Source organism: Frankliniella occidentalis, unplaced genomic scaffold (assembly GCF_000697945.3).
Source record: "Frankliniella occidentalis isolate FOCC.00 unplaced genomic scaffold, Focc_3.1 Scaffold175, whole genome shotgun sequence".
NCBI lineage: Eukaryota > Metazoa > Arthropoda > Insecta > Thysanoptera > Thripidae > Frankliniella > Frankliniella occidentalis.
The window spans coordinates 430,814-441,326 of record NW_026267301.1 but is presented as its reverse complement, the minus strand read 5'-3'; the positions used below and the strand labels follow the sequence as shown (position 1 = coordinate 441,326).

The following is a 10,513-nucleotide window of genomic DNA, read 5'->3' as shown; positions in this document are numbered from 1 at the left end:
GAGGTCAGGCTGTCAGTCGATCGGTCGAGGTGAGGTGGGCGATCGATCGGCTGATCTCCCAACCCTCACGGAACGTTGAACATGTTTAAACCGAGGAATTTATAGTTGTAATGATTGCCAATGACTGTTTTGTTAGCCATTGACCACATGCCTTTCGTTGATTCATTCAAATTTGACCCGACGGTGAGATGAGACGTTGATCTAACCTGGTTAGGTTAGTCGACCAACAACATCGCCCCATCTGTGTTTATTCGCTTAAATTAACAAATCAACATCCTAAGATCCTGCGGGATGTTACCAATGAGTAGGAAAAGGTAATTGAGAGTCTTGACAACATCACATTCGTATTTGCAACGTTTTGGGAGATCAGCCGGTCGATCGACTTGTGCTAGTGGCCGCTAGGGGCGCTAAGCGCGTGAAAATGTGGCCAACCTCACGCGCAAAATCCGACATTTTGACAGAGCGATTTCTCCTGAAAGCTACATTTCACAAAACAAAATCTTGGAACTATGACGAATTTGATAAAGATGAAATAGATTTAATGGAGGTCTACCTGCTTCGTCATTTTCACATGTAATCTGTTTTTGTGATATTTGATGTTGACTCCCTGACTGTAATGACACGTCGACACGTCAACTTGACCTTTGTCGAAACAGCGCTGGGTCCATGCCGCTGAGGCGTTCCCACTGCACTGAACCCCCCCCCCCCCCCCCCCCCCCGTCAACTTGACCAAGAACACTTGACGTCAACATCCAGTTTTTCTGCTGGTGCTGCTGGATTGTCATCTCACCTGTCGACAGAATCCTTTGTTTATTCATTATTCATTAAACTGTATCGTGCAAAGGCAGATATTATCCTTGATCTGAGTTTCGGCAGTGACTTCTGTCGAAGAAATGGCCAGCCCAGATGAAGTGTCCGGGAGCGCACTGACATTTGAGGTAGTTGCTATGTGGGGTTAAGACCTAAATCCATGGTACAGAAAAACAACAAACAATCAATGCCCGAAATGCGTTTCTCTTAACACTTCTTATGATTTAGGAATTTGACTCATCACGCATTAAAGTGGAGGCTGATACTTTTCCTGAAATTGAAGAAAACGCGAATCCATCAGACGTTTCATCATCAGAGTCTAAGGAGGGCTTGCTGACTTCTGCACAAGGACCGAGTTCTGGATTCCACTCGAAACACTTCTCTGTCACTGTCTCGGATGGTGAAACTATTTTCAAGTGCAAAAATCCTTCAGTTTGTTGCATTGGTACAATGGCGAAGGTATTAATAATACATCTTTGTGTTGTGTAAGCACCTTCATCTCTTTGGTCACAAACTTTAAAAAGAAAACATTTATGTCTGTTACTAGATTTTGGAGAGCAATCCCCCACCTCAATTCATTACCCGTGCTCGACTGATGGAGGATAGACGTTATTCTATCCGCACCCATATTGCCCGGCTTCGTGACCTGTTGGAGGAATATTCTGCCATGGCAGCAAATAGAAAGTCCGTGAACTGTGCCCATCATCAAGTTGCACCTAAGATGATATACTGCAATGCTCGTACATGTCGACAGATTTTCACTGGCTCAGGAACTCACCTTTTGGAGCTACTGAATCATATATCATCCAGCCATGAAGCAGATGCCAAGGAACTTATTCTCAAAATGATGAAGAGATTCAGACAGACCTTGACACGTATGGGAGAGATGGTACATGAGGATAAAAAGTTTATAGCCCAGCGCTTTGTTTGAGTCATACGTGGTGTGATAGAGAATGAGTTTGTGGTTTCAACACCGGCTCAAATAGTCATGTAATCCGCACATTAGAATCTCATTTCTGGCACTAGATTGGATTATAAGTTGCTTTGCGGTGGAGTAATGTCTTTTTTATAACCCTCCCTTCTGCTTTGAAAAAGCAATTATGGGTGCCTGTTGAAACGACCCCATGTCTGTGTGTAGCTGAAATTACTGGACAACCATGAATTATACCCGCTGGTCTGTTGTCTCGAATGCTGTTGGGCTGTTGTCAGTTATGTTTGAGCCATCACAGGCCAAGCTGGGCCCGGCCCCTCCCTGCCGAACGGAGTTGCCTCCGGAGCGAAGTGTCCGTAAAGAAAATTGTAACGAGGGTACTAACCGAGCTATGGCCAAATTTTCTGTAGCTGAGCCGGTGAGTGTATACGTACCTGATACAGTGCGACGGGTTTGAGCGGGCCAAAGGCCATCTACATTATTTCATTATGTTCTTCAGTAAATCGCGTGACTGAAATGGTCGGACCGCATGGCCTGACCATCGCCGCCGGCAGGCCAAGCAGGCCCGGCCGCTGCCGGACGGAGGTGCCGGCGCAGCGAAGCGGAGCTGGCAACTCCGTTTGGCGGAAGGGCGGGCCTGCTTGTTCTCTGATTCATTCGGCTAATTACGGGAGCTCGGCGCCTGCAAGACTCGGGGTAGGCCAACCCGCAGTACACGCATGCACTGTGGGCGAGATGTTGCCTACCTACCAGGCGCTATGAGAGCTGCTTGCACCAGTTTCGTACGGCGAATGACGGGCGTACTTTCTGGATGGTCCCTTAGACCCCGTGCCCCCTACAAGAGGCGTTCCATGCCTAGCGCACGAGCCGTTTGCGCGCCTCGACTTTGTTTCTTGTGGCACCGCGCCTTTTGTAATGTCCCGTAGGCCATTCCAAATAAAAAACGTTTTCGAGGTAACAGTTTCAAAGTGATTCCTTTGTGTAATAATGACGATGTGCAAAATTTGGGCGCTCTGCGACAACGTTTAAGGGTCGCGCAAGGGACTTAGAGAAATGTGGTTCTAGCGCCGCAAAACCAGGACGCTCTGTTTGAGGCCGCGCCAGGAGTGGTTGACGGGGCGGATCGAAGTGAGTCTGTGTGATGGCAATACCTGTAGGCACAACCTTCATTTGGAAAAGAGAAGGCTATGAGCGGAGTTACTGTCCAGTCACCAGGGGCCTAAGCGTCACAAGACACGGCACTCGGGACTAAGAGACGACGGGTGGGAAAAGTGGAGTCCTTAGGACACGGAACACGCTCCTATAGGAGTCACTTTGTGCTACTTGTGCCCCACAGACTGCACATAACAACAGAAACGATCATGGCTGTTGTAAAAATACTCTATACACGCCTGTCGGGTAGGCAAACCACAGACAGGCGTGTTGTGCGGGCAGTCGAAATCGCATAACTACAGGCGCAATTCGTCATTTGTCGTCTTTTTTTAGAGATCGGTTTTAATGTTTTGTGCATTCTATAGGGCACGGCTAGAGCTAAGTGCCTCCTATCACAGCATGGCATAGGAACTATCAATTTTCCACCCATCTTCCATCCGTCGCGAGTGCCGTGTAGTATTTGGGCGTTTAGGCGTCACGGATCAAACTTCTACGGTGCTCTGGTGAAAGAAGACAAAATTTACGATGGAACTGACTACTAGTGAGGCCGATCGGCCACCAAAGAAGGTTCGATAAAAGCGTTTTGTTGTTGTGGTGTTGGGAGCGACAAACATACCCTAACAAACAATCACTGTTTACAAACCTTCTTTGGTGGCCGATCAGCCTCACTAGTAGTCAGTGCAATCGAAAACTTAGTCTTCTTTTGTCAGAGCACCTGAGAAGTTTGATCCTAGACGAAATCGCGTAGAATTTTTGATAATGCGAGATGCGTGCACGAGCCGGTCGGGATTCGGCGAGCTTCAACTTATGTTTTCACTTACTTCAGACTTGCAAAACGTGTTCGCAGGCACACTGGCAAATAGCTGGATTCCTCTCCTTTCGATTTATCACTGGTTATCATATATTTAAAGACGAATTGATAGAATATTGTTGAGTTTTGTGAAGCGCCGTAGTCGGGCGGTCGCGCAGCTCGGCTCGGCCGCGGCGGCTCGGGTCGGTGGTGGGGGGATGGCTCTCGCTACCGCATGGGGTCCATGGGGTCACTCCGAAGTGCCGCGTTGCCAGCCCCTGTTCTCGGCCGGCAGGCGCCGATTGGGCCGCCGGCTCGACAGCGCTGCTGCTTGGTCGGCCTACCCGTCCGGCGCTAGAGAGATATCATCCAATTCGATTCTTACGGAACGCTGGCCACGCCTCTAACCAGGGTACCTCTCATAGTTCACCGCATAATTTCGATGTCCAGTAGCAGGCGCCGCCGGCGGGCCCACTCGACAGCACCGCTGTGCGGGCTGGCCTACCCGCCCGGCGCTCGCCGACGTCGTGGCTTTTGCCTTCAGCCAACTGGATGTGTCGCCCGATATTGTGAAGGCGGTTCACTTCTACTGGAACCCCCCTCTGTCGGTCTCAGACAACCGTCCGAAAGGTGGGCAACTTGAGCTACAAAACACCCTCTACCTGTCGGCCGATCCTTACTCCGGCCCTGCACTCCCTCGCCTGCCCGCCCACAGGCCGCGGGTCGAGGGGTGGGGGGGTTGTGGCACTGGATCATCTGGACGACTGAATGGGACGCGGCAAAAAAGCGAGTTGAGCGAGTTGCTGCGTGAGGTCACCGGCCACGCGACATGCTGGAGTGGACCCACTACTGCTGGAGCCTCTGTAAAACACTGCTCCAGTCGCCCGCTCCCACTGCGGGCCAGGCGACACCCGCGTGGGGGCGGTGGGGGGACTATCGCCCCGGGAGATTTTTAGTTCGCGCTAGAAGCTGCAGCTGCATATTACCAGCTTCGTATACGGTTTCCTTACTGATTCCCCAGATTAGCTGAGGGCTCCACGACGCCACTTCTCCATGACGTATTTCGACCCGGCTAAGAAATTTGGGGGGGGGGGGTACAAGTTATGAAATAGCAATGCTGTTACCGGCTGTGACTATTCGTCAGTTCTTTGCCTAGTTTCTTCTTCTTCCCAGCCACACACAAAATAGTTGAACTGCATCTAATATCGACATTTGTCAAAGCATTGGCAGGGGGTCAATTCGAGTTTTCAATTTTTTAGAGTAAAATTAAGAGGCGGAGGGTGGCGAGTCTACTTGACTCGTTTTTCATTCGGCCATAAATTGTTGCGTAAAATGATTTGCAGCACTGTGGTAACGAAACGCTCGCTCTCGGACAGTAACAGCGAGTTTTGTATAGTGTTAATAGTGTTGTTATACCAGATGGTTGATTATACCCGCTTTTTCCTGTAGTTTTGCTGTGCCATACGCACGAGTGCGGGCGGGTTGCCGACTCGCTCGGCTCGTAAGGCGCCGTGGACAAGTGGCGATAGGCAAGCTCGCCCGCACTCGTGACTCGTGCGTGCAGTACAGCAAAGTACAGAAGTGAACGGGGTAAATCAGGCCACCGCGTACATTGCTTCAGCAAAGCGTTTCATTGAAACTGCGGATGCACGTAGGCGTTCACACACACAAAATCCTTATGCTTTGTGTCGTGCATAAACATGCATAATTTTAGCAGCCATAATTTACGATTTCTACAGATTTTGCCAGAACTGTGTGCATCCATATGGCTGCTTAGAATTCTGCCTGTTTATGCATATTAAAATGTATTGGGGATTAATTAGTGTGCACTGCATATCTGGGCGCTTCAGGACTGTCCCCATCGTTTCCTGTCCACGCTATTCCAGGAAAGGTTTCTGCCGTAACACTGAGCTTAAATGTCGACAGTAAAAATAAAATCTAAAATGTTTTCCTTTACAGGTAGTACAGGTACTTCTGACGGATACAGTACCACCATGCTGACTCAATGCGACGTTTACGGCAAGAAAGCTGCAAATCTCGACATTCACATGAGAACCCACAGTAGTGGCAGCTCCCCCCCACTCCTCCGCCACCCGCATCGCGCCTGCAGCCCCTGCTGCCAGTGCATAGGCAACCCAACGTACTGGCATGTAAGAGCCGGGACACCCGGTATGTGGTGAGAGTGCGACAAAGGTGTATGCCCGGAGTGCGACTCAAGTCGCACTGTTTTCTGTAGCATACACCTTTGTCGCCCTCTCCTGGTACGTCTTTGAAATTACAGTGTACCCACGGTGTAGAGAGATCTCCCTCCACCGTGCCACCACCACCACCACATCACAGACCTGGCAAGCCTGACATCACCACCTGATCGACAGTCGAAGGGTACTCGTCGATGAGAAAGGTTGTCGCAGCCGGCCAGTGCAAGCGAGCGTGCCGGTGACCTCCCGCCAGTCGCGACCGCGACCCATCCCCAGGTCGGCCCTCGGCGCCGTGCACATCAAGGTCACCGACTCAACGGCCGTGCTCAACTCCACGTCAGAGGTAGGTCAGCCCGTAGCTCGTTATGTTCAGCTAGGCGGGCGCCCCGCCGGACTGTCCTCTCCTGTCAACGTGCCGACTTTTTCTGACGCCGATCGCTTCCCCGCAGGCCATGGAGCAGCTGCCGGACGACGTGCTGGTGATGGCGATGCAGTTACTGGACGTGCCGGACCTCCTGGCCTGCCGCCTCGTGTCAAAGAGGCTCGGCGGCCTGGCCCTGGCTCGGGGACGCGCGCCGCGAGTGCGTGTGCCCGGTGTGCTGCGCCTGGCGCCGTGCCTCGCCGTGCTGCGCGCCTCCCTGCCGCCCACCAGCTGCCCCGCGGAGGCCTTCCCGGCCTCCAAGTGCGCCGTGACCACGGTGACCGAGCTCAAGATATATGCCCAGTGTACGACAGCGGCGTCTACCAGGCCGAGGCGCTGATCCGCCGTCAGGAGGAGCTCGGCCGGTGATTGTCCTGTTGGTCGCAGACCGTACTCGTAGGAGTTCGTGAGCTGCTCCTTGCTATCTCGTTGGCTCAAGCGACAGCAGGGTGGGGCGGGCGGCAGTGGCACTAGGCGGGCGAGTAGCGAGGAGCGGGGTCTGCTTGGTCCCGTCGCCGGTCGCCCACCGCGCGCCCGCGAAATGTTGCATATATAGGCAAACCCACAGCACACACGAACTGCACGGGCGCCTGTCAGGCCTGGCATAGGCAGCCCCGCAACACACACAAGTGGTACAGGCTTGCCTACCCATGAGGCGCCTCTCTGTCATTGTGATATACAGGGTGGTCCACAGGCCCCTTCCTTTATTTTGCTTATACTGTACCGCATGCGGGCGTGCGGGCGGGCTTGCCTACCGTTTCTCACCAAGGTGCCTTACGGCCCCGTGTGAGTATGCAACCCGCCCGCACGCCTTCAAGCGGTACAGTGTAAGCAAAATAAAGGAAGGGGTCTGTGGACCACCTGTATCATGAGACTCGCCGGGTTCGCCCGTGGTGCTTGCTTACGCGGTCTTAACGCACTCTGCGAGTCCCCCGCACCCGCTGCGCTATCTGGAGTAGTCTCGGGGTGCGGCCGGCGCTTTTGGCTTCCTCACCTCGGCTTTATTGTTACCAAGGAGATGGCACTCGTCGCGGAGCACGCTGCGCTGCCCGTGAGGATGGACAGGCCTCTCACTTCGGAGCGCTTCTGCATGGATTATCTGGACGTTAGTTTGAAGTGTTCAGCGCCCCGCAGTTGTAGTTTACTGGATCCGAACGAGTTTGATCTATACAGGGTGGTCCACAGACCCCTTCCTTTATTTTGCTTATACTGTAACGGATTCAGGCGTGCGGCCGGGTTGCATACTCGCACGGGGCCATAAGGCGCAACGGCGAGCTAGGGTAGGCAAGCCCGCCCGCACGCCTGCATGCGGTACAGTATAAGCAAAATAAAGGAAGGGGTCTGTGGACCACCCTGTATAATGCGGGCGTGCTGGCGGCTTGCCTACCTGCTCCATGGTATGCAGGCCGTGGCGAGGCAGAGGTGCGTGACGCACAGGGACTCGAGCATCGGTCATCTACTCACCTGGGCTGCTAGTTCTTAACTTCAATAGAGTATTCTTTACAACCCTTTACATTGTAATTACATTACGAAGCTGCAACAGCGACTCCAATACAGATCCGTTTAAGCTCACGCTCGTTCTTATCGCAAGTGTACATGTATACGCATGTATACATCTGCCGTGACGTTTAAAAGAAAACGCCAGACTGATCCCCCCCCCTCCCCCACCCCGATTAACGTAGACTTTACCGCCGCGTACTGGATGTTTCGAAGCACGCGCCCGTGCGAGCGGGCTTGCCTTCTCGCAGGGGCCATGGCGCCTTACGGGCAGAGGGAGTAGGCAAACCCGCCCGCACCGGCGCGCACACCGAAACACCCAATACATGATTGTGGACGGGCTGCATTAGTTTCTCAGCCAGCCCTTCATCTCCAGTGGCGTATCACTGTGAAAAATAGTAGGTAGGTTTACAGGAAAATTTTCCTTGACGCTAGTTGTAAAATTACAATTTGGAAAAAAAATCCATGCAGTACGTATCGACTTCAAATCAATGGGCGAGTAAAAAATGTGCTCTCGTAAATTTACAACTTAAATTATAATTCAAGTTTACAAAAATGTTGTAAATTTCCGACGATATTTTTTACAGTTATTGGGACTGCGGTGTACTGCATTCATTTCGGCGATGCTTAACACGACCTTCGATCGCAAAGTAGTTAGCCGCTGATCTTGACAGGCGCGTTGCCTACCTGAGAGAAGTGCACTTGTTGGTCAGTTCGCCGAGGACGCTGCGCCTGCCCCTGCCCACCGATGAGTCACTCACCAACTAATCACAAATGGGACCTGTGGTTGCACGAGCTGGGGTAGTGGAAAAAATATGACAAAGTACTTCGTGCAAGAGATTCAAAGCAAGCCTTTATTTAATTTAATAAAAAAAGGGGAAAATTCTTCAAGAAAGGTAAGATTACTCCAGACTGCGACCAGATGAAGCAGCAGGCAGGAAAGCGAAGACAGCGTCATTCAGTGCAAGCAAGGTTTACAGCGTGCACACTCTTCTCGAAGCAATATCACGATCTTACAGCACTCACAGTCACATGCAAACAAACAGAAAAAAAACAGTGTCTGAATTTGTACACACACACTAAATTCTTATGAACTTTTTTTTATAATAATGGCCTACATGTAGTAGAACTTTCTATAGATGAAAAAACACCTCTACCCTATGTAGAAGAAAATTTCACACTTTCGTAAAACACCTATAATTCCAATTAGAACAAAATTATGTAGGTGTACCGGGCCGCAGCCCTCAACCCCCACTTCTTCGTAGAGGAATCGAGTTCTGCTTCGCGTCCCGGAGGAGCTGCGCGCGCGGTTGGCCTGCCCGGCGGCGCGTCCGACTCGACCAACTCCTCGGCGACGTGCAGGCATGCCGCGGTGGCCGCGGCGGCCGCGCAGCTCGTCGAGCAGAGCTCCCATGACCGCTTTTCTCCTCATCCAAGAAGAAAGGGCCCTTCTCGGAGGAGAAGCCGAAGCCAGAGGTCGGCGTCGCGGCGGTGAGGGACGGCCCTCAGGTCCACCTTGACGCCAGCCCGCGCGCACACTCGAAGCGTTTGGGCGTGAGAGGGTTGACTTTGGCCCTACCCCCCCTCCGGATCGAGTTCAGCTTCGCGTCCTGGAGGAGCTGCGAGCGGGCCGACCGGCTCGGCTGGTGGCAACGCGCGTGAGGGAGGCGGGGGAACCGTGGGTTGTCCAAGATCAAGCACGTCTCCGAGGAGGTGCGTATCGTAGGCGGTCTCGGTGACTCGGGCAGCACCTGGCCGATGTCAGTTTAAGCCGTGGAGGTCATGGCGACCACAGGGCCCGCCGGGCAGCGCTCAAAGGCCGACTAATCACGAATTCGTAGTTCATGAAGCCCTCGTTTGAAGAGAAGGCGATGCCGGCTTTTGGCGGCGCGGTGCTCGGGTTGGCCTCGACGCTAGGGGAAGCGCGGCGCGCGCATTCGGAGCGTTGGGACGCAGGAGGGCATCAACGACACCCAGGTGGGAGGATATTGACGTCTGCTTGGCGTTCGGGCTGAGCGGCGCGCGTGCCGACGCACCCGGGCTACACCTGAGTGCCGGCCGACTTGGCAGCGACGGGAAGAATGGGTGCGGGACGCTCGGCGTCGCTGGGGGTTGGTGATTGGGAGGGGGGACCGTGTGTCGTTCTAGATGCTGCACTTCTTTGGGGTGGTGCGGAGGCGCCGCGGCGGTGCGGCCAGCCCGGCCAGCACCTGGCCGACGTGCGTCGTCGTGGTGGAGGCACAGGTGGCCGCGGGGCCCGCCGGGCAGCGCTCGGAGGCTTGAGTTTTACCCTGCACTAAGTGCCAAACGCCCTCGTTGGAGGAGAAGGTGATGTCGGCGCTCTGCGCCTCCCCGTCGGCCGGTGGCCCCAAGGCTGTCGGTGACGTCAGCCAAGGCATGGCTCACTCACCCGTCCCCCGCGGTCGTGGCCCCATCCCCCCCATTCGTTTTAAAGAGATCGGGGGGTGCTTCGTGTCCGAGAGGAGCGAGGCGCGCACCGACTCAGTCTCACCGCGGTCCCGCCTTCGCTGTCGGCGGACGAGCCAGTGCCCCGAAGGACGGGCGCCGGCGACGCGTGCTGGCGCTGCAGACGCTGCTGCATCCACCCACCCGGTCTCAACCGCCGCGGGCTTGCAAAGCACCCAGGAACTCCGAGCAGTCCGGGCCAACTTCAGAGGCAGCCATCGCCGCCATGGAAATGGATCACCACGAGC

At 53.9% G+C, this 10,513-nt stretch overlaps 1 protein-coding gene across 2 annotated transcripts; it reads left to right on the top strand.

The window, feature by feature from the left end:
- The first annotated feature begins 719 nt into the window (after positions 1-719).
- LOC113211302 (uncharacterized) lies at positions 720-1,864 on the top strand. Of its 2 annotated transcripts, XM_026429632.2 has the most exons (4): positions 720-938; positions 1,039-1,269; positions 1,358-1,494; positions 1,565-1,740. In XM_026429632.2, exons 1-4 carry the CDS (start codon positions 894-896, stop codon positions 1,602-1,604), a joined length of 453 nt encoding a protein of 150 aa, XP_026285417.1. In that variant the 5' UTR covers positions 720-893; the 3' UTR covers positions 1,605-1,740. The 2 variants fall into 2 exon arrangements, with proteins under 2 accessions (XP_026285417.1, XP_026285416.1); XM_026429631.2 differs by having other exon boundaries at positions 1,358-1,864.
- Positions 1,865-10,513: the final 8,649 nt, after the last annotated feature.

What these genes read in the sequence shown, in the direction of transcription:
- LOC113211302 (XM_026429631.2), top strand. Translation starts at nt 894, where the DNA reads ATGGCCAGCCCAGATGAAGTGTCCGGGAGCGCACTGACATTTGAG. An exon ending in GGAGCGCACTGACATTTGAG is followed by an intron (nt 939 to 1,038) that starts GTAGTTGCTATG and finishes CTTATGATTTAG; the next exon opens with GAATTTGACTCATCACGCAT. An exon ending in GCATTGGTACAATGGCGAAG is followed by an intron (nt 1,270 to 1,357) that starts GTATTAATAATA and finishes GTCTGTTACTAG; the next exon opens with ATTTTGGAGAGCAATCCCCC.